The sequence below is a fragment of the Haemorhous mexicanus genome, chromosome 4 (genome assembly GCF_027477595.1).
Source record: "Haemorhous mexicanus isolate bHaeMex1 chromosome 4, bHaeMex1.pri, whole genome shotgun sequence".
Taxonomy (NCBI): Eukaryota; Metazoa; Chordata; class Aves; order Passeriformes; family Fringillidae; genus Haemorhous; species Haemorhous mexicanus.
The window spans coordinates 54,964,486-54,991,568 of NC_082344.1; the positions used below are offsets into that span (position 1 = coordinate 54,964,486).

The window sequence follows — 27,083 nt, forward strand, 5'->3', positions numbered from 1 at the left end:
GACTTTCAGGCATGCTACATAGCTGCTCTCTCTGCTTTAGTTCATCTGTTAAAATTTGGTTAATGCTGGTCTTGAAGGAAGGAGAAGTGGGCACACTTTGGCATTTGAGAAACAGCTGGAAGTGAGGCTTAAGTGATCAGCTATAAAAACATTTAGTAATGCCTGAAACTCTTCAGTGTAAATGAAAAGGTCACTCTGTTGCTTACCTTCCAAAAAAGATGCATTTAGACATGTAGTGGGAACAATAACTGGAATCATTTTTCAGAATGTTCAAATTTCTAAAAAGACAACTTCTGTATTTTAGTATTTTAAGTTTGGCTTGTGTAGATAACTGTCTCTCCAAAAATACTACATACCCATTTTGGGGAAATGGAAAAATTCAGGGTCCGGGAATAACATCTGTTTTGCATAAATAGTAAGTAGCACTTGACACCATCTTATCCAAGTCTATGATCTCTTAAAAATCAAAACAAACCCCTCAGTCCTATAAGCTGTTTCATGTTATCATGGAAATTATTAGCAAGATATTTGTGGCTGTTTTTAAAATAGCAACAATTAAAATACTTCAAAGACACAACTTAGAGCTTCCATTGTCAGAAAGGTGATCTTTCTGTTCTACAGATGTCCTACATAAATTTACACAAATACTCCCATGATTTTTTCTCCAACAAAGTTTTCTCCATTTAAAGAAGCCATTTGGAGAATGAAAGAGATATAAAAAGAGAAGGGAGACATACAGAAATATTAAGAAGAAAGGAAGGTGCAGTTGACCTTTCAACTCAAAAGAGGAGTATTCCTGACTAATTTTCCTCTGATTTCAGTTTCTCTAGGTTTAATGAATATCTTCATATACCATAAATATCTTTGTGAATCTTCACAGTGTGTCATCCCTGAATGATGTCTCACAAGAACTTGCATTAAGGGTATAGCCACAACTGTGGTACCTGAGAACTGGCCTCTCCTTTTGCTCTTGTATTACCACTAATAGAGATTTTAAAGCAGATCCCATCCCCATTTTAAGTTTTTTCTTCTGAATGGTACTTAAACATACTTTGGCAGTTACTCTTCTCATGAATTATCCCCTCTGTCCACATTCACTTGCAACTTGCAACTTTCACTTAACTCTTTCCTTCCTGTACACAAGAAGGTCTTGATAAAATCAGGTGGAAAAAATACAAGAAAAAATTATGGCTGTCATTAATTATCACTTTCCAATATTTAGTCTTTGTTTAAAGGATAAAAATTGTGGGTGTTTTTATCACTTAATTCTCACTGTTCTTTAGGATTTCCCTAAGTACTGTCTCATCCTTTTCCGAAAGCTCCAGGTGTGATGGTTTCTACTTTATCAGAGAAAAAAAGAGAGAAAGAAAATAACTACTGTGAGTACTGTTTGTGATGTGAATTCAAAATGTAATAATGTTTTGGTTCTTAGATGCAGCTGTAATAAATCATACCAAACCAAAGGTGTCTAAGGAAACACCAGACTTTTATGGCACCTTCACACAATGCAAGATGCAAAAATGATTTATCTGAATCCAGCAATGGAAAAGAGTAATGAATCCTCTGGATTTCATCCTATCCAAAGACTCAATCAAGCCTAACTCAGTGGCTTCTGAATAGATACTATGGTGAAGAAAAGAGTAAGCTTTGTTACTTTTTTTGACTAAATTATAAGCTAACACTTTTCTCAATACAAAATGAAATATTAATCATAAAACCAATTACTTCACCAAACCAGACCTCCAGCAGCCCCCAGATGAAAGACAACAGCAAGACCCAACACCTAACCACAGGCTCGTAGTGGGTGTCCCTTTGAATTAAAGTGCATAGGAGCACACCACCCATGTTAAAGATGAAATCCAGCTTTCACCAAAGCACCTGGGATGACTTTCTTGGTGGTTTCTAGACACTAAGTGGAAGCAGAAATTACACAGATTTGGATAATCTTCTTAGTAATGGGAGTGAAATTTTCTGGCTATTTGCTAACCTGTAGCAAATATGAAAAATGCTGACATTGGGCTGGTGCCCAGAGATAACTTGTAATTCACTCCCCGTGTGGCAGACAGAAGAGAACAGTACCTCACCAGACTGCTGGGCTCTGATTCAGCAGCAGAGTCCTTTCTAACCTCTCCTGTAGGTTAGCTTACATATAAGTGTAGTTTCCACCACAAAATTTGTAATTGCTAAAATGCTTCGATTCAAGTGATATTAGGATTTCTCACTCAGGAATGAAAAGTCATGTTGGTGATGGGCTATCTGTCCTCTTCCCTACCACCACTATCCCTTCTCTCTCCAACAGTGTCAGAGCAAAAGAGGGTTACCATGTGCTGAGGCTCAATTGCACCTCAGCAAGAAGACTGAGGGAAAGCAAGATCTGTGAAGGGAAAGGTGATCCCCACCTGTAGGAGAGAAGTGTAAGAGCACATGGGCCATGTTGCTCACTCAGCAGACAGTGGAATTGAAGTCCTCCTTGGGCAAGTCATATCCTAGAGGCAGGGTTACATCAACTGGAGTGAGGTCATGAGAGTATTAGAGGATAAAACACCTCATAAGGTTGAAGCAGCTTTCCTGATTGGCTACCATTATCTTCAGATTCTTTCCCACGGGTCTGTTTTGGACCAGAAAGTATTTAGACATTCTTTTTTTTATTTGAAAAGTTGTATCTAGAGAAAACAGTTTGTGCTTTTCTTATGCCCTGTTAGAAGGCAGTTGTGGTGATAGCAGATGCTGGGATGATCAGTCAGTTACCTTGAATGGAATGGATAATTTCTCAGTATTTGCTCCAGAAAGTTCAGAGTGGAAGGGTTTTGGTGAAGTCTTTAGTCAAACAAGGGACTGGAGAAAATACTACTCACTGCATGTGGAACCCATCATCCTGTAAAGGTAAAATGGTAACACAATCTAGCTTTAGGGTCCATTGGAGCCCATTCATAAACATTAGGGGCATCTGATGCAAAGAGCACATCTGGACTGATATCATTGTGCCACTTCAAACACTTCTGAAAACACTGATGAGCAAACTTTGGATTGGCAAGCTTTATGCTGGATTACGTATTTTTTGTCTTCCCACAGACAGCAAAAGAAAGCCTAAAGCTGTCAGAAACTTTGCCGAGGGCTCTGACTAATTCTACTCAAGCATAATCATATGTCTGCATTTGACCAAGATGAAATGTACACTGCTGAATTATCTAATTGTAATTAAATTATCAGATCTCTATAAATAAGTGAAAAAACACAGCCTGAATCTACAGATAAGTCCAAGCAAGATTTATGAAGATATCTTGTGAGGAGATCACTTTGATCTGAATAGTTTGATGCAGAAAACTCACAAGGACAATGTGGCAAATGAGCAACAGGGGAAACTCAGAGCACAGCAGGGAATTGCCACAAAGAGACATCAGAGGTTCCATACCTTTATTCTGTTTAGTAATGAGGGTTTTCTGGAAGCTGTGAAACGAGCAGGAAGAGCAAAAAACAGGTAGAGCAAACAAGAAAACTGCAGAACCAAATCAAGGGCTGTAGCTTTTGTAGCTTAGTGTCACCAAGCTGAGGGATAACTTAGCTGAGCTCTCCAAAATGCTGAGGTAGCTTTGGGGAGAGAGCAGCAGATGCCACAAGGATGACATACACCTGCACACAGATCCTGATGCAACTGGATAAACTATAAAATATTAATTATGCAAGACTGCTTATTTGAAAACTCTCCTGGCACTGGAATGCAAAACATGTGAAAATCAAATTGCCATTAATGTCCCCTGGCACTAGACACATGGCCCTGAAAGGACTTTGCACCCTTTTCCACCAGCTTCCTGCTACTTCCTTGTGACAAGCACCACAGATCTCAGGAGAATAAAAAAAAACCTCTTAAAGTTTAAAAAACATTTTCAAAATGCAATTAGTTAAAAGTTAAAGTGCTTGTTGATCTTGAAGCTTATATGATTAACTCAAGTCACATGGGAAAAAAGACAATTCATTTGAAGATAGATCTCATTTCCTTTGTGAAGAAGCATTACATCACAGTGGAAAAAATCCTCCAAATTACTAAGCACTTCTATTTCCAATAACAGATAAGTAATAGAGTAAAAAAAAGTCTAAAAATATTGTGGAAAACCTACGAACAGAACATGACACCTCTCATTTGACTGGTTAAAACCAAAACATATTTATAATTTTATCAATTCCCTATATGCTATGGGAGGCATATATATTATGGATGTCTATTTCCGTAACATGGGCCTTCATGTTATATATATTTACTGTAGCCCACTAGAACACTCTAGTAATGAGTAATATAAAATAAGGAATAATGTATGCATCATTTTACAGAGTTATAGCCTAGCTCTTTGTTTACATAATTAATTACAAATACAAAAATAGTCTCACTGTCCTAGACATATTATTTTGTATACCTCAGTCGCAACAGTAGGAGACACGGGAAGTATACTGAGCTCCATAGAATGGAGAGAAATGGAAAGTAGCCAGTCTTCTCACTTCTCCACAATTTACTTAATAAATCTATTTCTAACAGCACTGATTTCTCATTATTTAATTCAGCCATCATCCCCATAGACAGTACACAGATTCAAGTGGGCTTATATTGTAGTTCACATAGTTGAAAGCAACACCCATTTCAGTAAACTGAAAAAACTTCAACAGTTAAAATAAAACTTGAAGTGTTAACTATTCTATCGCCAAACCAAAATATTTCTTGGTTTTACGGGGAATTGCTTAACAATAAGAACTATCTGTTCAGGTTTATCTCTCAGTAAGCATAGGGTCCAGAACTTACCTACAGTCAATAGAGTGATATTGCAGTTCATATATGATAAGCAGCTGAGTGTAAAAGTTATTTATTTGAGAATTGCCCCCACTAAAATCACAGACCAAGTTGTTACTATATCCTTATGCATCTTAAGCAGAGATAACAAAAGGAGGAAACAAATACCATATTGTCCTGTTCTTTTCCAGAATCAAGCTGAAGAAATTTTAATGTATGTAAGGCTGGCCTCATACCATAAGCCTCCCTGCTTGGGTGCTCTTGGACAAAACCCTGGTGGAAGAACTGTAGCAGCCAGCTGAGAACTACTGCAGCCCCTTGCAGTTGATTAAGAAGCGCACTCAGCTGCCTGCCCAACCCTTGCTCTGCATCACTTCCCATCACCAGCCTTCCATTTGATTACAAGCTGAAGCACAGTCCTTCCCTAGGTAGTTCCAGTGTAATGTGAAATTGAGAATACTACTGGAACCTACTAACATAATAATTTGCATGAACAGTAACTTTGTATGGAGCACATAAATCTGCCTTTTTATTAAATTATCTGTGATTTTTATTTTGCTATGTTGTGCTGTTCATTATATTCCTTCTCAGCTGTCTTGAAAGTGGAAAATTTTGTCAGCAATGTTCCCTTGCACACATTTTTAACTCACTGTTTCTAATCTCTCCCCTTCCTACCCTCTTCTGCAGGCTTATTAACCCATCAAGTGTATTTTTGCCAGTGATGTGGACTCTTTTGCTTTTGTATTTTTGGCTAAATCATACTGTCTTTCAATTACAGTGAAAGCCAAAAAATGGCAATAAACCATCTTTCAAACCAAGATTCAGTCTTTACCAATCTGAAAAATCACTTTCCCCATGATACACCTGGCTTTCCATTCAGAAATTTACAGTTCCAGGTTTCATTACAAACAACATTCCACATTTAGTTACTTCAAGATAATTCTGTTTTAACTCCTAAAAAACACACTAGAAAACATTTGTGGAATATAATACACAATAGAGAGGCCTTTAAAATACAGCAGCAGGATTTGTCCTTATGGCTCTTTTGTGGTTTTGACAGAGCTACATTGCTTCAAAGGGCTCAGGATCTACTACTGTAAGTCACCACTGCACATTTCACCCACATGTGCTGACTGCGCTTCCGCCCCTATGCCAGAACAATGGAAGCCTCTGCGTGCTGAGTCAGCCATCCAAAACCCACGGATCCACACAGATCCAACACAGCCCCTCACCACAGGCTCTGTTAACCATCTTGTCACCAAGAAGGGGAGAGAGTGGCATCATCGCATGTAAGACTCATCAAATTTGGAAATATGCACATATTTTCAAGAATAAAGTCTGAAATATTAGTTGACATGCAGTACACTATTGAAATGCACAAATAAATAAAAAACTAATCATGGGTCAGTTTTGCCATTTCCTCCTTTCTGGGTATTCTTAGTACCAACAGGGAACTCTGGCATTCCAGGAGAAACCTGCACAAAGCTGGATGGATAGGCTAGACAGTTGAATTCTTCACTGAAGTGATCTGGTAAGTTCAGATACTGCTACAACTTGCAAGTTTGAGCATATTTGAATAATTTGTAAGTCTCAACTCACTTATCTGAATGTGTTCACAGGTGCAAAGACTCAAATGGGTAAGTGAACCTCAGAAGTCATCTGAGCAGGTCTTTTAGAATCATAGAATCAATTTAGGTTGGAAAAGACCTGTAAGATCATCAAGTCCAAGCACTAACCCAGCACTGTCATATTCACCACTAAACCACGTCCTCAAGTGTCACATGCACACATTTTTGAATGCTTCCAGGGATGGTGATTTTACCACTTCCCTGAGCAGCCTGATACAATACCTGAGAACCCAATTACTGAGGATTTTTTTCCCTAATATAAAATTTAAACCTTACCTGGTGCAACTGAAGTCACTTCCTCTCATCCTGTCACTTGTTACCTGGGAAAAGTGGCTGATCCCCACCTTACTACAACCTCCTTTCAGATTGTTGCAAAGAGTGATCCAGTCTCCCCTGAGCCTTCTCTGGGCCAAACAATCCCAGCTCCCTAAGCTGCTCCTCATAAGCTCTGTGCTCCAGACCTTTCACCAGCTCTCTTGCCCTTCTCTGGTCCAGCCCCTCAATGTCTTTCCAGTTGTGAGGAGCCCAGAACTGAACACAGGACTCAAGGTGTGCCTCACCAGTGCTGAGTCCTGAGTCCCAGTCCTGGTCCTGCTGGCCACACTACTTCTGACACAGGCCAGGATGCCACTGGCCTTCTTGGTCACCTGGGCACACCCTGGCTCATGTTCAGCCAGCTGTGGCCACATTCCAGCCACTCTGCCCCCCATCTATAGCACTGCCTGGGACTGTTGCAACCCAAGTGTAGGATCCAGCATTTTGCCATACTGAACCTCTTGCAACTGGCCTTGGCTTATTTATCTAGCCTGACCAGATCCCATTGCAGAACCTTTGTGCCCTTCAGCAGATCAACATTCCCACTCACTTTGGTGTCATCTGTGAATTTACTGAGGGTGCCCTTGATCCCCTAGTCCAGATCATTGATAAAGATAATTAACAGGACATTTCATCCAGGGTATATTAAATTCTCAAGTGTCCCATTGCTTTCAATTATAATTCATGAGTTGAATGAAGGCACGTTTTAATCAATCTTCCCAGCTTTTTCTTTTAGCATGTGCAATGCTGTAATATACAGTCAAACAACAAGAACTTAATAAGAATCAAGTATTACTTTCTCTCACTGTAGATCCACAATGTCATCCCCATAGAAGTGCTTTGAATTTGCTCACAACAAAAGACAAAAACCTGTGAGTCTAATTCAGCTGATGTTTCAAGCTGGCCTCAAGACTTCAGAACAGGCTGACATGCCTGTGCAAACATGTGCACTTAAAGTCAGGTCACTGAGGGTTATCTGGCTAAGGAAAATTTGTCACATACCTATGTTTTATATGGCTTGCTGGAAGTAAATTGTCTCAACATGTGCAAAGGGGTTTATCTTGAGACCTCGACAGTTTCTGTTCTGTAACTTTAACAAAAATGTAATCGGAAATCTGTGTTTTGTTTATTTGAGGTTCCTGGGAACTTTTCTGACTCTTCCGAATCTAGCATGCATATGGATACTCTATTAAACACAAAAACTGAAAGAGAAGGAAAAAAAGACAACTCCATTCTAAAGAAAAACTTGAAGCATGTCTTCTGCAGTACATGAACTCCCTGCAGAAACCCCACTGAAAAACCTCCTCCCAGGAAAGAGGAAGCCTGCATACAGGCAATGAATGCACTCTGAGATGTAAAAGCTATTCATTTGAGAATTGCCCCCACTTAAATCACAGATCAAGTGGCTACTATACCTTTATGTGTCTTAAGGATGTACCTGGTTAATAATATACATGTAAAGAATACCCAGAAGTCCTGCAAGTTTCTAGAATATAAACTTTTGTCCTTGCACACGTAAAACTTTTTTATAGCAAGCTCCTAACATGACCGAGAACTAACTGTTTCACATCTATCAGATACTCTTCTGAGGGGAGCTGAAACACCCCAGAACAGTGGCTGATGTCAAACACTAACCAATGTTAGAGCACATCTTGTTTTGTGAAATTTAACACACAAGAATAAACTAGAGAAACAGCAGTATTTCTGTCCTACTGACTTTACACAGCACTGCTTCTTGTTACATAGTAAAATACAAACTCATTCCAATACTTTTAGAGGCACTGCAAAAATATTGAAAAAAATCACTCAAATGAAAAACAAAAAAAAAACCCAAAAAACCCACTAGGAGAACCCAAACAGAACTTCAGTAGGACAATTTGGGAAAAAAAGTAAAATGGAAGTTACACTACTGAAACTTTCTAACTGAAAACCCACCAGCATCTTTCAATTGATTTCTACCAGTTTTAGATTAAGCCTTCAGTATCTCCACGATAAGCTGAGCAATTCTCCTGCCGGTGGAAAGCAGAAGAGGTGAAAACTGTCACAGCAATCGCAGGATCTTACATTTGCTCTGCACAGCCACTAAGTGGCACTTAAACACCTCATCTTAAACCGTGATGAAGCTGCAAACTTGTGAAGGGATTGGAGGGACAAAAGGAGTTATGCACTTTGGGGAATAATCCCTTTCAAGAACAATGAAGTTCTCTTCCTGCAATTAGAAAAGCTTCCTAACGGCCTGGCTATGAATGCTACTGTCAAGAACACTGTACAGCACTCCACAGCAGCAGAGATCTGCAGAGAGCTCCTCAGAAGCAACTGCTTTTCTCTCCTAAATCCCAGTCCTGATTTGGGAGTCAGAGTGCCTTGTTCCAGTGTGTCATTACCCACTACTGTGTCGCTTTGAAATCTGCACTTAAGTAGAGAATATGAAGTGCCTCATTGCTGCTGGACAGCTGGTCCAACAAAGGCACTTCTAACATGACAACACAGCTTCTAGAAATGCCTCTGAATTCAGCTTCAGTGAGAGACCTCTGAAGGTACCAACACTATTTGTACTTGAAGATGCACATTAGAACACGGTTTTTGTAGTCTGTAAAGAATTAAAAGTGATGAACGGGGCTTTGCTCTTCTTAAAACCTTCGTAAATTATTGCTTCATAGATATGTGCCATACTTCTATTTGCAATTTTAAATAAGGAAAGAAACCTAAGTTTTGTAATAGTGGTGTCGAATCAACCATATTAATCATCCTCAATATATTCTTGTATTTGAATTATAATTTTTCTTGTCTCGTTTTAAAAGTACTTCTGTTTCATTAAAAATCTTTCTAAATAAACTAACTGGAGGCTGGAGGTATTGGAAACCTCCTTTTTCTACATGAACAACATAACTGTCATTAAAAAAAAATCTAAGGCTAAAACCAAGCTGAATAATATATTACATGCTATAGGTGCAAACCAAGCAAGTATCTACAAGCATGTTCAAAGTCATTGCTGCAAGTATGTCTGTTGTCTTCAAAGGACCTAGCCTGAAGTTAAAGTGCATACAGATCTTAGCCTCAAAGACTCAGAGATAAGATTTATGTACAATTTACTTTCTGACTCTCAAAAAACTCTCAAAAAAAATCTCCATTTCAGTTAGCCACAGTTTTAGATGCAAATACACCACCAGATATTCAGTGCAAGCTCTACTTTAAACCTTTGTGCTGAACGTAGCTTCCAAAAATCTCAAATGAGGAGTTGTAAAATCTAGCTTTTATTCCCTCTTTCTGTGTAAGTTCTTCACATTGTAAGTAGAAGCATAGCATATAAGCAACAAAGCAACACCACAAACCACATAATGATTACTAAAAATACAGTTTTGAAGGAAATTCTGCCTGTGTGAAGCTAGTTTTGTGGGGGTCTTTTAAAGAAGCTTGAACATGAAAAAGTGTTCAATCATTTATGCACAAGAACCAAACTTAATCCAATGCAAGAAGAATCACCATCAGTGAAGCTGTTTTTATGACTAGCAATAGATCTCAATTACTGTCACTCTGGAAAAAGTGGGGGGGAGGGTGGGAAAGAAAGGGGAAGTCCACGTTGACCAGCAGCTTCATACAAAGGACAAACCAAGTATAAGCTGGCATTATCCACTCAATCCTTGTATCAGATCCTCCATGATCAACCTTTAGGGCAAACACACATATCCATTTAAGCCTGTATTTGTCCAGTCACACTAATCATTCTTTAGGAAAATATTTCCCACAGCCCTTCCCATAACTTGACGTCCATAGAGAGGGTAAAAAAAACAGAAATAGAGAACAACTGTGTCTACACCAGGCAAGGGAAAGCACTGATTTTACGACAATGATTTTCTACCATTATTCACTTTGACATGTAACAGGATGGGAGATTGTGCTGCTAAAGTAAATACAGCAGTTATATATGCCTCCTCTGCTTTGGTTTTCTGCTCCACTACAGCCAAAGAGCCCCCATTTGATGACCTTGGGGCACAGCATAAATGTCAGCCCAGGAAAGGCAAAACTTTAAATGAAAAGCCAACTGCATGGAAACATAAGGAGCTATTTCAGGAAGATGATTTAATCAGTATCATAATTTATGACTTGGTGTCTTCATATTTGAATGTGGATGGCTTGTGTTTGTCTTTTAGAGCCATTTTAAAATCTGAAAAGAAGAAATACAACTGCCTGAACATAAATGTCCATGTTTAAGTAGCTCCAAGTGAGCTAAAGCCCATGCTTACTAATGAAACTTGCAAAGCAGATTAAAAAGGAGGTTTTGGTTTTATTAGTCTTGAGGAAAGATAACTGGTATCAACCAGATAGGAGCCAGAACACTGTTGAGTCTCTCTGTAGAGACTGTACTAACCTACATGACAGATACAGCCTTTGTTTATTCATGTATTTGACAAAAATGATCTTCTCAGTTTTGCCACCTAAATCACACCGTCCTCAATATGTTATTGTACTGTGCACCACAACAACTAACACTGTTTAAGGAAAGACTGATTTTTAAAATAAAAACTGTTATTTTCAAAGCAGTTTTCCCCCCTATCTAATATAGCTACTTTCTGGCTTTAAATTGCATACAACTATCGTTGCATCAAGCATCCACAAAATTAATTTAAGACCTTCACAACTGTGCATACTTCATATTACTTGAGAGTGTTAAGTAATTAAACAAAAAATAAAAACCATCTAGTGACTCTAAATTATAAAAAATTTTATAAAAATAAAAACCATCTACTGAATCTAGATTAGACTTTCTGACTTGAGTTAGAGATCAACAAAACAGCATTCAAACTTCCAAACTTCTTCTAGTCTGAAATCAACTTCAGCAGGATAACTTTGTTGCTACATATTTTGTTCTTGTTACAAGTTGTGAAGCTGAGACTTTTAAAATGATTAGTGCTTGGGTAATATGTGGATAGACAGTTTCCCAATTTAAGACCACCCACCCGGTGATGTTTGTCTTTTTAGACCAAGGCTACTCTGGACTCATTGGGCAAGTATGCACTGATTTCTTCTCACACATTACTAGCAGGACAGACTTCAATGCCAGCAACACTTTCAGAGAATATTCTGAGTTGGGAGGGACCCACAAGGATCACCAACTATTAGGTCCAACTATTCAGTAAATGGCATATATGGGGATTGAATCCACAACCTTGGTGGTACAAGCGGTATGCTCCAAACAAGGTGGCTCTGTGTGCAGAGTCCAAAGAAACCTGCAAGTGTACCTGTGCACCTCCATCCTCATAGTCTTACTTTTAACATCTATGTCATCCTACAAAGAAAGAACAGGTTTCTGCTCCACAGCCCAATCCCTTTGGAGTACTCCTGGTGTGGCACTCTTTTCCCCTCACCTGCTTATGAAAACCTTGCCCCAAAATATTTAATGCTCACTTTAGTTGCCAAATTTATGTCAACTTAAAATTTGACAAAAAACATCTATGGTGATCTAGCAAGGTGCACCAAATAGGTTTTGGAGCAGAATGAAATTAATTTCTTTTACCTTAGTCCCTAAAGCAGCTCAACACAGAGCTGGACAAACATCAGTGCCAGCACAAGGGAAAACACCAAGGAAGTACATAAAGGGATGGATCAGAAGAGAAAATAATAACAGAATTGCCTCTTTTGACAGAGGACAGCTATAAAATCTTCTCAGTGTACCATCATAAATTACACTTGAACAAAAACCCCACAACAATTTAAGACTGAATGAATTGGGGATCTGAGGCTGGGCTCTAGGTGGCTGTGCCCTGACTCTCACAAAGGCGCACATGAAACTGTTCTGTGATCATGTTAGGATGCTGATTTCATTGAAACTTTATCACTTTTCCTTCGGAATATTCAAATTACTCTGAAACACATCATTGAGTGATACCACAGTATAAAGAACAGGGGGGAAGGTGGGAATGTGCAAACCAGCAAACAAAGGATTACAAGGCCATGGAAAGCTGACTCTAACTTGGTTAAGAAGTTAAGAGTGAGCTTCTCTTTGGACATATGCATAGAAGTTCTTCTCTGTGTGAACAGGAGCTTTTAAAGAAAACTCTTCAACAGATATGGAGGATGCTTAGATATTCATGGCTCCAGTTACCTGTGCTGGACATCATAGGCCACAAATAAGACAAAAAGAGTTATATACAGTTAACTATTACACTAAGATAAGAAATCACAAGAATATATAATTTTTATGTTGCTGCTGCCATAAGAATGGGAATAGGCAACTCTTTTTACAAAGAGTGATTAATTTCATCTTCCTTGATCAGACATTATCTCTGACTGTAACTCAGGAGCACTGGTATTGCACAAATTACTTCCTCCATGTGGCAATCACACAAGGTTTAGGGAAATCCCACAATATTTTTTTATAAAATGAGAGCGAACACACAGGCACTTAGCTGATGCAGCATGTCACAAAGTCACTCAAAGATTTGACAAGAACCCCATAAAGGCTTGGAATGACACTGCCAGGGATAGGGTCACTGGCCACTGAAGTTCCCTGACAGAAGAGCTCACATACATGGATTGTTCAAACAGATCCCAGGATAGAACTGGTGTCATCACACGCTCAAGAAGCCTGTAAAGCTTGATTAATTGTGAGAGTACTGAAAGCACAGCTGGTTGTTTGCATTATACAGGATATTCTGCTAAGATTTACATAGCTAAACTTTGACCTACTTTATAAACTGGACTGTGTATATGCACATCACAAATATGCATTTGATTTTTCATTTGTTCTGCTGCATTTTTTTTCTCCTTCTGTATTTTACATTTTCTTCAGGTAGTATTTGGGAGACAGGAGGGATGTCCTAAATCAAAAAGCAGTGCTAGCAGTTTGCAATTACACAGCTTCAATCAAAAACCCCAAAGGTGCACAAGGAGGCAAAAACCAGCCAAAGTAAGCTGTCACTTGCACTGACATTAGTCCAGTTACTTTTGTTTCAGTGTTTTATGGCTTTTTGCAAAAGAAGAACCATGTTTTAATCTCCCTTGACTCATCAGGCAGTAAAATACAGAAGAAAAAGATCACCTCTACCTTTAGAATTATCTTCCCTGAATTCTTTTAAGAAAGGGAAATGGTGCTATTAAAAATGAGATACTTAGTGAGACTATACCTTAAAGTCTAAAGTAAAAACAAGTTGTGTAAGAATCGACAGTCATGAAGCCAAGCCTCACAACAACTGCTTAGGAGTTCACTGGGCCCCTGCCATTCCTTTTATAGATGAATAATGTGAAGTTCAGCTCTGTGCAGCCTCACAGAGAGCTAAGTGTTGATTATCTGAAACCAGCTCCTTCAGCACATAATCAGATCATAAACAACATGTAACAGAGTGCTGCATTCCAGGTAAGACAGCGTGATCTACTTAAGTGCATAAGCTATTTTAACTCATGAAAGTAGGTGAAGGTTGTTTAAAAGCAAAATAACTGTTAAAGCAATGGGTGAACAAAAACTCGCATATCTCAGACAACAGAAGGCATCACAGTTGTAACCAAAAAGCTCCACAACAGCCCAGGTGCTACATTTCAAGAAGTTCCTCGGTGTAAGGAGATGGGTTCTATCTGTGTTTGCCTTGGGGCAAATTTGGCACAGGTGAAGTCAATCAGCAGGCTCAGGTTTCGAGCAGCTGTCCCAGTCTGCTTCAATCATACAGACACTCCAACTCTCATGGTAACACCCTGCAGCTGCCTGGGCCAAAAGCTCTCCCTGATTGATGACACTACAGAGAGAAGATTCAGAAGCACCATATAGACTTGTGCATGTCTTGTGCAGCTGTGATCCTGTTTAATCACAGGCAATATTTTTCTATTAAGCAGAGAAGTTCTACACAGTGTTTTGCCATCATAGCATTAAATGCTCTGGTAAACACAAGCATATATTACAGGCTGTTATGACAACTCGTGTCCAGAGTCTTGGGGACAAAAAAAACCCTAATCCACACAAACAAAAACACCAGTACAAAATGTAACCATTTAAAAATTTGACATGAACTTTTTACCTTTCTTCATACTCCAGTTCTCCATTAGTAATGTCACAGAAATATTTTCCTTGCAAGACATCAGGCTCAAGTTTCTAGGCTTTCCCTCAAATTCTCTAAACCTCCAGTTCATATCACAGAAGAAAAAAGGGGAAACTTTCAAGCATTCTGAACATCTGCTTCACTAAAAAAATAAACTAAAAAGTGACAGGGCTGTCTGCCAATTTCTGCTCCGCATACAGGAATTTATTTTACCCTGTGATCAGAAAGAATAGGTGGATGATGCACTCTACAGACAGCTCAGAGTAGCCTCACATTAGCGTACACTGGTCCTGATGAAGAACTTCAGCCACTCAAACATCTGCTTTAGGAAAAACACAGCAGGGCATAGCCAATCCAGCCAGTTTCCAGAGAGCCTCGATAAGAATTTGCCAACCCAAGACAGAGACATGATTAGGAAAGCTGAAGTCCACATGGAATTGAATCTAGCAAAGGCAACAAAAAAGTCTTTATAGCTATGTAGGTGGCAGAAGACAGGCCTGGGAAAATGTGAGCCTGCTGCTGAATGGAGCACAGGACATGGGAAAAGGCTGAGATACTGAATGTCCTCTTTGACTCAGACCTCTGTGAAAACATTAAATTTAGAGCTGTAAATCTTCATTTACAATAAATATAAAAGTATAATAAAAGCAGTACAACCTTAACTTGCCTTAAATCTAAACTAGCTCAGGGCATGAGTCAGATAAACTAGTGACCCATGTTCCATTTGCCAGCCCAAACATCCATCAAGTAAGATTAAACATACCTAAGTAAAACAAATTATTTGATACACCAAAGAAGGATCAACATAATGACATCTGGAATTACTTTTCTAAGCTGAAAATAAGAACAAAAATTACTCATCCTCCATAATGTTTTGGCTACTTTGCATCTGCTGGAGGGGGAATCCCTGCTACAGTATGCCCTTGGCCTCATGTCATTTATCTCCTCCATTTCTTGGAGAGAATGCTGTGATAAAGCAGGGATTTCCTTCCATACAGAAGGAAACCTGGGGAGAATGAGCTCAGGAAGGAAATGGCACTCCTCACCTGCAGTTCTAAACAGTTTAGAACAAGCACATCTGAAATGTAGGACTAAAATGCCAATAATTTTTAAAGTATATAGTTTTCAACAACAGTGATATCAATAGCATCACACTTCTGTAGTACATAAGCAAATGTCAGACCACAGGCCACTGGGGAGACATAGAGGGTGGAGCATGAATGGTTTCATTTCCATTGCACTCCTACAGTAGCCAAGCACTCTCACCAAGGTGTTCAACAAGATTGTGTTCTTATCCTAAAGGGACTATTCTGCAAAGAGATTTAAGGGAGATTTAATTTTTCCCCAGCTTCCCCCATCATTACTCACCTGACCTATAAGTAGCCTTCATAAAGCTCCCTGCAGGCAATATAATTGAAGCCAGCTCCATTCTGGAGCACCTACAAAGAACATGCATTAATGCTTCAGCCCCACCCTCAGGCAGAAATTACTCAATCATGAGGCCACATTAGAACATCTGCAGAACGTGAGGGTGTAAGGATAAGAAACTCCACTATCTGTAACTAGTGGAAACTTACAGAAGTTATATATGAAGAAAGGAACACTCCAGATCCCATGTCTGACAAATTGACTTGGAAAAGAAGACTCTAATCCATTAGAGAAGCCCTCTCTAGGCAGAGTAACCCATCCTTTAAGCTCAAAGTAGAGTGAAATCATCTCCATATTCACATGCTTCTTTTCAAGTAAAGTCATCTCATCCTTCCCTACTTACTGCTATCCAGCAGAGAAAGTGAGCCACACATTGCCATGATGGTACAATGGAAATAATTACAGCAAATCCTACAGAGGGAAGACAAAGTCTACAATGGGGCACTACCTTTTCTTTCACTGCTACAGAGCAGCATAACAAAGAATTCCTTGCAAACAATCTCCACATTACTTAGTGTTAATTACCTGTCTATGGATTTCTTCTCTAAAGTGGCTATGTTGGAAATGCAGCAACAATGAACCCAAGAGCCTTGTATTCAGGAAAAACATTGCATGGCATCGCATGCACCTCCATCAACTCTAGAGCTGAGCTAAATATGACCCAGCAACATTAACAAAACTCTCATATTAAACAGTAAAATAATCCCTCACTAATCAGATGTATGATCTTGCTCAATTTGTGTTTATAAAGGAGTAAAACTACAGTTAATGGACTGCAGTCTATCTGCAATGCTGATGCTAAAAGACTGATCATTCCTGGATTTCTGTACTACCACCTCCAGCACTATGCTTGTCTGCAGGACTTTCAAGTTTCTTGTCCTCCTCTTAAAGGCTTTAATTGTTTAGTCTTCTACTCAACTGCCATTATCTTAACATTCTAATCTTCCTACTGTACTTCTCCCACAGACATACTTCTGCCCCTTTTTAGTCTACTTATCTTAAGGTGAGGATATACAACAGAACTTATTTACAAAGCCACAAAGTACCTTCTACTTCAAATCCTCAGTCAGACGTGACTTAATCCAAGAACTCTTCATCAAATACAACCCTACTATACATTTATATATGCAGACACAAAAAATTGTGGCTCTTGTGGCAGTTTAAAATATTATTGTAATTAGTAATTATCACAAAAGTCTGGATGTCCAAGATTGTTGGCTAAAGATTGTAATGAACACAAAAATTCTGTGACTAAACGTATCTGAACTGCTGTGGTTCTTTTACAGACCTGAAGCAAATAGGAAAAAAATAGTTCTTACAAACAAGAGTGCCGACACAAGAATCTGCTGAGTTGCACAGGCTGCAAAAGCCCAGTTTCTAAAATTTATTTCTTCTGAAATTCAACATAAATTGCACTAACAATCCTAAATCCTTCATCACAACTCATTGGCTTTTAACAAACAGCTCCTTCAGTTTGTAACAAAAGCATGTGTGCACTCCCTATCCTTTCAAGCTGGGCATCTGCAAAACAGGTAACAGCAGTTCCCTCCTCCTGATAAATACACAAACATAAATTAGCTAAAAGGCATTATATGATCATATTCAGGGCAAAGTAACAACATCCTACACAGCACATAGAACTTACCTAAAATGTGGAAATTGCACAAAATTTAATTAAAAGAGGCAGTGTTTAATATTAGATGGTAAGAACACCTGGCATTTCCATTACCCTTTTGTTAAAACATAGGTCCACAAATGCTGATTAGATGTCTGCCTAGACTGCAAAGTCAAGAGAAACAACTCTTGCACACGAGGCAAGAGGCCAGGCGGAAGGCAGTTTTTGAAAGGATGGCTATCTGTGTGAACCTAGAGCTAAGTAGTTAAAACAGGCATACTAAAATAGTGGGTGTTGTCTCCAAAAATAAGTAGACACAGCTGCAAATTTAACCAGAGACTCTGTTTGGTTTTGATAATTTCAAACATGTCCAGGAATTTGATCAAACATGAAGAAAAAAGTACTTGAATCTTTTGTTGCAAAAGAAAATGCTTAAGAAAATGTACTGGAGTGATCAGTGCTGTGTTTTCACCATAATCCTGGAAAATCACAAGTGCAAGTAAATGCAGAAGCAAACTGAAAAATGCACTCACCAGCTGCTATCCAATGCCAAGTATTGAAATAACTATTCCTTATTTCTGGCTCTTACATACATAAACTTGGTATTCCACATTTAACTTGACAGGATTTCTCACTTGAATGCTTATGATTTATAATGTATTTGCCTTTTAATTTACTGGAACTGCAGTTTTATCTGGGGGGATTTAACTAAAGCTGTTTCCATATGTTTTGGGCTGTAAGCTTGAGACCACGGATTTGGAACTGTACAACGTTTTGCTATTGGGCAGGTTGGCATAAATCCCATGTGTGCTGTACATTCACATAATACCTCCAGGGTTCTTCAGCAGGACACCACCTATGAGTCAAGTGAGCATGCTGTTTTCCAACATTATGGAGAGCAGAGTTGACACTCAAGAGGTGAAGGATACGTCACCATTTTGTCCTCAGTAGCTCACAATAATTTTGTGTTAAATCTTACTCATTTTACTCATTCATGAGAGTCAGTGTCTCACATTACTCTCAAACAGAAGAGATCAACAATTTCAAAGCTTTCACTTTACTGGCAAAGACACAGCTGGTTAGCAACTGGTTAGGAAATGCAGACTAAGCCAAATCTCACCCACTGCCAGACATGCATACCCAGTTCCTGTCTCACATCCTGCAGCAGCAAGCCTGCATGTCACAGAGGTGCAAAGACTGTGCCTTTCTCCCACTCTTTAAACCTGTCTGCCAGGCTTTGAGAATTACAGAGCTAGGAAAAGGTTTTCACAGGCTCCTGTTGTTAGAAATATGATACATATGGAGGCTCCACACTACCCTCTCCTCTTTCTGAGAAAGGAGGTATCTCTGTTTCCCAGTCACATAGGTCTCAACTCAGGAAAACAGAAATTTGAGAGGTCTGAGTGCAGGATTAGATAAAGTTCACAGTGACTCGAGAGTGAAATACTAGCCCAAGTGACATCACCAGAAAAGCTCCCACTGACTTGAGGGTCAAGATTTCAGCCCATATCCCAAACTAAAGTGTTTTTTAAGCTGATGAAATTCAGGCCCTGATTCTGTAGGAGATGTACACACCTTTCATTTCACATATTGAGCAGCTCAAATTTCACCAAGCAATTAACACCAAATAAAGTCAGTAAGTTTTAATGAGATCTTGTCTCTAATTGTAAATACAACCTTAAGGTTTTACAGCGTAGTTAAAGGATTCAAACAGTACAAAAGCAACTCCAGGGATGCTTGCTTTGATTCTTTTCTTTATACTTACTTTTGTCTGATCATCCGCCTTAAATACATAGCAGATACTTTGCTGATTTGCTGCTTCATCCTTTATCAGACACGCAAAGTAGCTTGGATCGTGGCTGTTGTGAATCAGTTTGTGGACCTGCTGTGGCTTGTATTCAAATAAACTTGAACAAATTAAAGGATCCCACTGCTGGGTTTCCCCTGTGTCTGGCTCACATCGCAAACTGGCTGGTGAAACACAAAGTCGAATTTGGCTGACACTGGGTTCTTCTTTGGAAGACTTTGCACTGAGCAACTGGATCTCGGCCACAATCCAAGGCAGCATTGACATAGTGGTTAGGGAATGCACCGGGAGAGAACCCACGAGCTGGAGACTGAAACTTGCTGAGAAATCACTAGGTGTTTGACACTTTTTAACTTTGAAAGTTATTGGCTCCATTTTACAGTCCTTTAGGGAACCTGGACTAATTCACTGATATTTCAGTTCCATGGAATGACATTATCTGGATGCTGGAGGGCTCCTTTGATTAAGGAACAGAAGAGTTCTGGAAGGAAAAGAAAGAGTTATGTAGGTGCTGGAACTCTATGAAAAACCAACTTCAAAAACACAAATAATTAATAGTTTAACATCAGAAGAGAGCTACCATGGCCCATCTAGCAAGTTCCCCTCTTTACACTGGGCCTTACTATTTCAGATCCAACAAACATAATTGTAATAAATAAATTGCTTGGAAAAGAGACAGTGCTGATTTAAAACTTTGCTTTATGACTTTAGATAGCTCAACTATCTAATGAGTAACTAAATTACAATGAACATTCTTTCTAGCCTGTCTGTTTCAGGGGCAGGCACATGCAGATCACATGGGCCTATCTCAATCCTGTTATCACAGGAAGAACTCAGCTGAGCTACTCTGACCTTCATGACAGTTGAAGTCACTGTCTGCTAAGACACCTTTACATATGGGGAAAAAAACAAGTCAGCTTGACAGCTTTCTTGTCCATAGGTGGATGACTTTGAATTTGGCTATGAACATGGAGCTGTTTCCTTAGGTATAGTTTGCTCAGTGATTACTGGTTGTAACCAAACAGATTTTTTCAATAAATAACACCCTAGAAATCACTGTCACGTAAAAATGCTAGCTGCAGTCAGCAGAGTGATCGCTGAAAAACCTGTCAGATAGCAGTCAAAAGCGACAATTCTTCCAGCATTCTGGGAGGAACCAGATGACAATCACAATTTGCAGTTGCATTTTAACGCTGGTCAGCCAGACAGGAATACTTAAATGTTAGCCTGACTGACATTGTATCATTTTCATTTCTTAAAATATCAAATGGAATATACCAAGTTACACACAACCCTGCTGTAACCCGGTTATACCCAGCATCTATGACCACTACTCTTATTATGTACTAGTACTTTAAGTAATGAAATCCAATAATTGCATTTCTTCATAAATTCCATTTCACGAAATGCAGTCCATGAAAACACAAAGACTGGCATTTGTTATATACCCTGTTTTAATTCCTCTTTAACTGCCCCTAGTTTCAGCTGTTACATTATATTGTGTGAGACTGATGCAAGGCTGACAGGTCTGTAATTGCCTGTGTTTAAATACCAGGACACTGGTTTACCATCAGTCTTATGAGAGTTTCCCATGATAAGGCATATTTAAAACAACATAAATAGTACCAAGATATCTTTAAATAACATTTTAATTACATCTGAACAAGTTTTGAATAAGCGCCGTCTGTTTACTGTGGTAACAGTATTTCTTGTCTTTGTTCATCTATAAATATGATCAAAACCAGCACTATTTTTCTCATGAGTTTCCACTGAACTTTGTCCTTCTTTTGCTCTTGTAATAACATTTTCAGACTGAGTTTCTAACAGTCCTTCATCTTGTTGAAAATGAAAGGAAATTTCAGGATTAAAAAAGCCCCAAAATTTTCAAGATTGAAATTAATTTTGAGCTGTTTAAAATGCAACCAATCTGTAAATGTCCCACTGGGGAAAAATGTTTCTGCAGTAATTAGCAAACTGTAAAAACAAGTGAGCTGTAGAAATCATCTTTGGATACATTTACTTTTTTGAAACTTTTTCATCTTTTGACAAATGAACACTGTGCCAGCATTACCAGTTCCAAGAATAGCAAATTTAGCAAGAGTGCAAGTTTTCAAGATACCATTCAATGAATTAATAATAAATAGCATTCCAGATGCGTAGATCAAATTTTTAAAAGTCTTTTCATAAACCTCTGTGTGTCTGTCTGGGCATGGGAGGTGTGGGGAAAAGGGCCATGAAAATCAAGAATTTGTACGCCTCATTTTAAGTATACTACAGTTGGGAGGGTTTTTTTGTTTATTTCACAAATGATCAAGAAAAGAAGCATCCTTTAGATTAATATAAATGCATTACATCCTAAATGAAATGACATTAAGTTGTGGCAGGGTTGGTTCAGGTTGGACATCAGGAAGAATTTCTTCAAGGGTGGTAAAGGAAAGGGTGAAAGGGTGGTAAAGACTGGGAGAGGCTGCCCAGGGATGTGGTGGAGTCACTGTTCCTGGAGGTGCTCAAGAAACAACTGGACGTGGTACTTGGCGCTATGATCTAATCCACCTGGCGGTGTTCAGTCAAATGCTGGACGTGATGATCTTGGAGATCTTTCCCCACATCAGTGATTCTGTGGTTCTAAATGGGATAGCAGCTGAAGGAAGCATTTTTACACCTTATCAACACAGACTGATAAACACAGTTACCATTATAGTTTTCCTTCAGCCAAGAATCAGAATGGTCTCCTCTTTCACAAACTACTACAAACTTTTTCTCCTTAACTGCAACAACGAAAAATAGTTCAGCAACTGCAGGGAAGATTGGATTAATTCGTAACTACCATGTTGTGTAGTCTAAACTACATTAAAATCGAGATTTTAGCTTCTACTGCTCTTGTCACTCAGTGGCATAGATAATAATGTCAGGATAAGAAAGCCTTAGAAAACTTCATTCTTAGTTGTAAACAAGAGAACTGAGCTACCAGACAGACACTGATGTATTAGCTTTTTGTAGCCAATTTCTTATCTGTATTTTCTGAGAACCCTTCTTAAAAAAATGTAAGTAAAGGCACATAGAAATACAACAAAATCACTCTTGTTTCTAGCAACTTTTCAAATTTCTTTTTGCTCTTTTACCCTTGATCTGTGAGGCAATGCATTTCTCTCAAAGAGAAATGAATATCACAATATAATACATTATTTTGCATGCTAACTCTGAGGACTGAACAGTACATAAAAAACCCAAGGGTGATACTCTGTCATACTCAAACAAACATTGTACTGCTGGAATGTATTTAATATAAATGTGAAGCTTCTTGGCATTCATCTCTTTTTAACAAAAATAAACACCTTGCAAAGTCAACAGCATAAATACTCCAATTTGTTATTTCCAAAGAAAAACACTTACTACTAAATCAAACCAGTTAAGTAGAAGTCAAAATGTTAGGTTTTTTCCCTAATGTTTAGGAGAGGCTGAAAGTGCAGTTTCTCAGAGCACAAATTTAGCAGCATCAGAAAGTCTCCTTATCTAACCCGTATCATTCTGTATATTACGTTTCTGCATGTTCCATTTCCCTTTCCCAGCCATACTTTCTTTGTTTTCCCCTCCTGCCACTTATTGTAAACAAATCCCACCAGAAATTATGCCAGTTTCAAGCTGATGGTGTCCATGTCCTTCAAGTTTCCACTGAGGACGAGGTTTTACTTCAAGACCATGAAGTATTTATGTACACACTTAATTTAGACCTAAAAATAGTTTTGTTCTTCTCAACAGGCTTATTCCCAGCCATAAAATTAAACACACATTAAAGCCAAAGAGTAGCCATGCTCTCAGCCCATCCATGTCTGCCCTGACTCCACTGCTTAGAATTTCAGCACCTTTACCCATCTCTGGTTGCCACCTTTCAGTTCATCCCCTCTGAAATTTGGCTCTGCAGGTGCCATGGGAGTTACCATACACATTAGTACAGTAGGCTCAAACAAGTTTCCTCTTCCTCCCAAGTGTCTGATTAACTCATGCTTATTAAGTGTTTATTTCATTTCTAACCCAAGAGGGAATAGAAAAGATATATAAATACAGCTGTCTACTAGTCTTCTTCTACCTCAACTTTGATGCTCCTTTAGCAGCTCTAAGCACCATTCAGCTTCATTACTCTGGGCTGTGTTTAGCACACTGGATGTCTCCAGTTGTTCTCCCAGTGCTCACAAACATAATTGGGACAGTTCCTCTTTTTCCTCTCCACCAGCATCTTTAAAAGGGTGTTGGTTGCCCTTGCACTCAAAACTGAGAACAGCTTGAGTGGCACTCCTCAGCTGACAGCTTTGCTGCTAAGACACAGTTTATAGAGATATAGAGAATATGAACATTATTGTTCCTACTGTTCAGCCTTCTTTGATTCAGCAGTATTTGCTCCATCAGCATAAAAACAGCCAGTCGAACTGTAATGCATAAGATATTCACACAAACCACATTAATATATCTATCCCTGCCTTATATACTAGGGAACACCACACTGACTCATTAATGTGGAAGATACCCATGGGAACGCATGGCTCTTCGTCCTCAGCTTCTCTTTTGCTCTGATCAACCCAGCCACTTCTCACAAGTGGGGGGGCTTAGAAAGCATGCAACACTACACTGATGGTCCTGTTCTAGCAAAATCTGATAGTGTGTTTTTTAAAACCCTAACCTGATTAAAAAAAAATTAAAATATTAGCCTCTTGCTCTCCAAAATCAAGTTACAGTCTCACCATGTTACGCCACCAAGTTAAAAGGGACCCCTTTAGATAGAAGTGAGGGTGATGGCAAGACAGCATGAAAGGGAGAGCTACACAAATTCTTATTTCTGCTATTCTGGACCCCATGTGAAGGTACATGTCTAAGCAGCATTGCATCATGCAGGACAGCATTCCTCAAAACTCACCCTCTCTCAAGAGAGCAAAGACTATATCACAAGGACAAGGTATTGGCTCCAGGTGCTAGTTGGTTAGATGGGATCAGGTAAGCTTTGAGGTTAGGAAGGAGAATCTTGTGAGGTTATTGTGTAAGTAACCTGGAAAAGTGAGGTACTGAAGATCAGGTTTGTGTACCTGGGGGAACACCAGGCAGATCTTGGATAGACTCAAACTAATACACAAAAAAGAGAGGAGAGAGAATGTTCTAAGAACACCACCCCGCTACAAAAAAAAAAAAAACCAAAAAAACAAACCAAAAAAACCCCAAAAAAACCAAAAAACGAAAAACCAAAAAAACCCCAACCCCCCCACAAACAGAAATTTTGACAGTGGTGAGGTGTTATCCTTCTTTTGTCCTTTCTTCTCAACCAGACTAAATGCAATACAGACATGCAGCCAAAAGTTTTAAACTATTGTTCAGAACATTGGTAACTGCAGACTTAAGCAACCCTTCACCCTCCTCCAGTTCCTTCCCTGCTTTGGTAGCAGTTGGAGTGCTGGGACTCAGAGCAGAACTCACGAGCTTGGAAGATGCGTCACGCAAGGAAGCAGTCAGGGCTTTCACACAGCAAGGAATAAATGAGGGGTTTGACCTAGGAGCTGAACAGAAAGATGCCATCATCCTCAACCTTTGCAGTTCTTCTGAGACACAACTGTGCAGTTACACCACATCAGGCTCGGGACATGAGAGCAGCTTTAGTTTATGTAAGTTTCTGTAAGTCAGTTTTCCTCCCCTTCAAGAAGCTAAGCAAAAAATACAACCATACAGCTAGCTCTTATGAAAAACAGCTGGTCTTAAATAGTACAAATTTGTTCAGCTCTTCTCTGCATGGCATTAGCACTGAACCCTCTTGACAAATGGAACCAGAGGCACTGGTACTGACTGCACTTCACCACTGATTATTTTAGCAGAAATATCATACTACTTAAGGATTATGAGGAGCCCTGGCTTGCAGCCAGAACTCTGGAACACCAGCCAGAACTAAATACCACTTGTCTCCCTCTCTTTCTGATCCCTAACTGAAATTTACATTGTTTTTGTTCAAGCGGACAGATTTCTCTATCCACCTGGCAGGATATATAGAAAAACATAAATGAGAAAATATATTAAGTATATCATGACACGGTCTCTCCTGAGAACAGCGTTCAAAAAGTTTTTTTATTTAACTCAAATGGGCACTTGGAAGCATGACATATCCCTCTTGTTGCAAGGATATTCTTTTGCTGTGGCCAAAAGCATACATAAGTCCAGAAACCAATCTGCCTCAGAAATTAGTTTTAATTTCCATTATTTTTTAATTAAATGCTGACTTTTAAAAGACTTAAGGCTTAAATGCTGTTAGCAACTCCAGACTGGGTGCTGAATAACATAACCATGTACTCTGGTACTAGTTCCACTAATAAACACACCTAAAATATTTACCAGCACAGCCAGCATTTATATCACTCCTCAAGTAAGTTATATAAATAGGCTATTAATTAAAAAATTGCAACAAAATGGTGGTATGTTCTTGATTACAAATATACACATTTATGATCAACTATCAAATGAAGAAAATAGCTGGCTGTTCCTGCCCTTAACACCTGTTGCTATTTCTTTAATCAAGTCCATGGAAATGAATATGCTGATGATTGAAGTCTTCTGACTCAGCCTCATAGAGACCTGAACAAAATATTGAGCTGTTCTAAGAATGTAATGCACTAAAAAAAAAAAAACAAACTTTGTAAAAGAAAGCTTGCTAGGTAAATTACATTATGAATGCCATTCATTTTCATTCAACTGCATATCCACAGCCAAAATGCCTGCATGCAACTTTGAAGTTAACCAAATTAAAGTGAAAACAGTGTTAGGTCATCCACATATGTCTTTCACTTTCCTTTCAGCCTGTCGTTTTTCTCACCTGCAAACATTTCTACTTCCGTGCACTACCTATGATTTTCAGCATTCCTATATAACAAACTGTGACAATTTTCTATTTCAGCACTTACAAGTATTAAAAGTATAGTCATATGCATCAGCTCAGAGGTATTCGCTATTCAGAAAATGTGTAATTTATTAATTTTGACCCACGATGTACCATTCAATCTCTGGGCTTAACGCAGCCACAAATCCCACCATCTGCACTACTAAAGGTTTCTACAGCAGATCTGCCATGTTTGCCTCTCTCCCAAATAAAACACAGCACACAAAGGCCTCAATCTTTTCGAACTGCGCTATAAATAGCCACATTCGTTTCATACCTCCCGTGAACGCAGAGAGATCATTCCCCTGTTGGCTTAGTTCGCGAATTTAAAGGGCCATAGGAACACCGCGCCGCCGTGGGCAGACCGAAAGTTACATTCGGCCGTGCCGCGGTCCGAAAGGTCCGCTTTCCCCGGGGAAGAGCCGCTTGGCTGGTCTGAGACGGAGCGCGGTCTGGGAGGAGTTATACCCACCTATTTTGCATAGATGGGCGAGGAAAGAGCAGACAACAGAAAAGGAACTAAACCTCAGGTCACTGACAGATTAAATTCGAGCCGGTCTTTTGGTTACTCTGACGAGGAGC

The 27,083-nt window shown here is 39.1% G+C and overlaps 1 protein-coding gene across 6 annotated transcripts in view; it reads right to left on the reverse strand.

Moving 5' to 3' along the window:
* Window positions 1–27,083, reverse strand: part of TBC1D1 (TBC1 domain family member 1) — a 101,434-nt gene that overhangs the window by 73,815 nt on the left and 536 nt on the right. For 2 of the 6 annotated variants that reach the window (XM_059845012.1, XM_059845011.1), the window contains exons 1-2: window positions 26,779–26,961; window positions 19,556–20,078 (exon numbers count right to left, since the gene is read on the reverse strand). In XM_059845012.1, the coding sequence (XP_059700995.1) occupies window positions 19,556–19,972 (417 nt within the window). In that variant the 5' untranslated portion in view covers window positions 19,973–20,078; window positions 26,779–26,961. Of the gene's footprint in view, window positions 1–19,555; window positions 20,079–26,778; window positions 26,967–27,083 lie in introns of those variants that run through there. The other 4 variants (XM_059845007.1, XM_059845009.1, XM_059845010.1 and 1 more) reach the window with 4 other exon arrangements.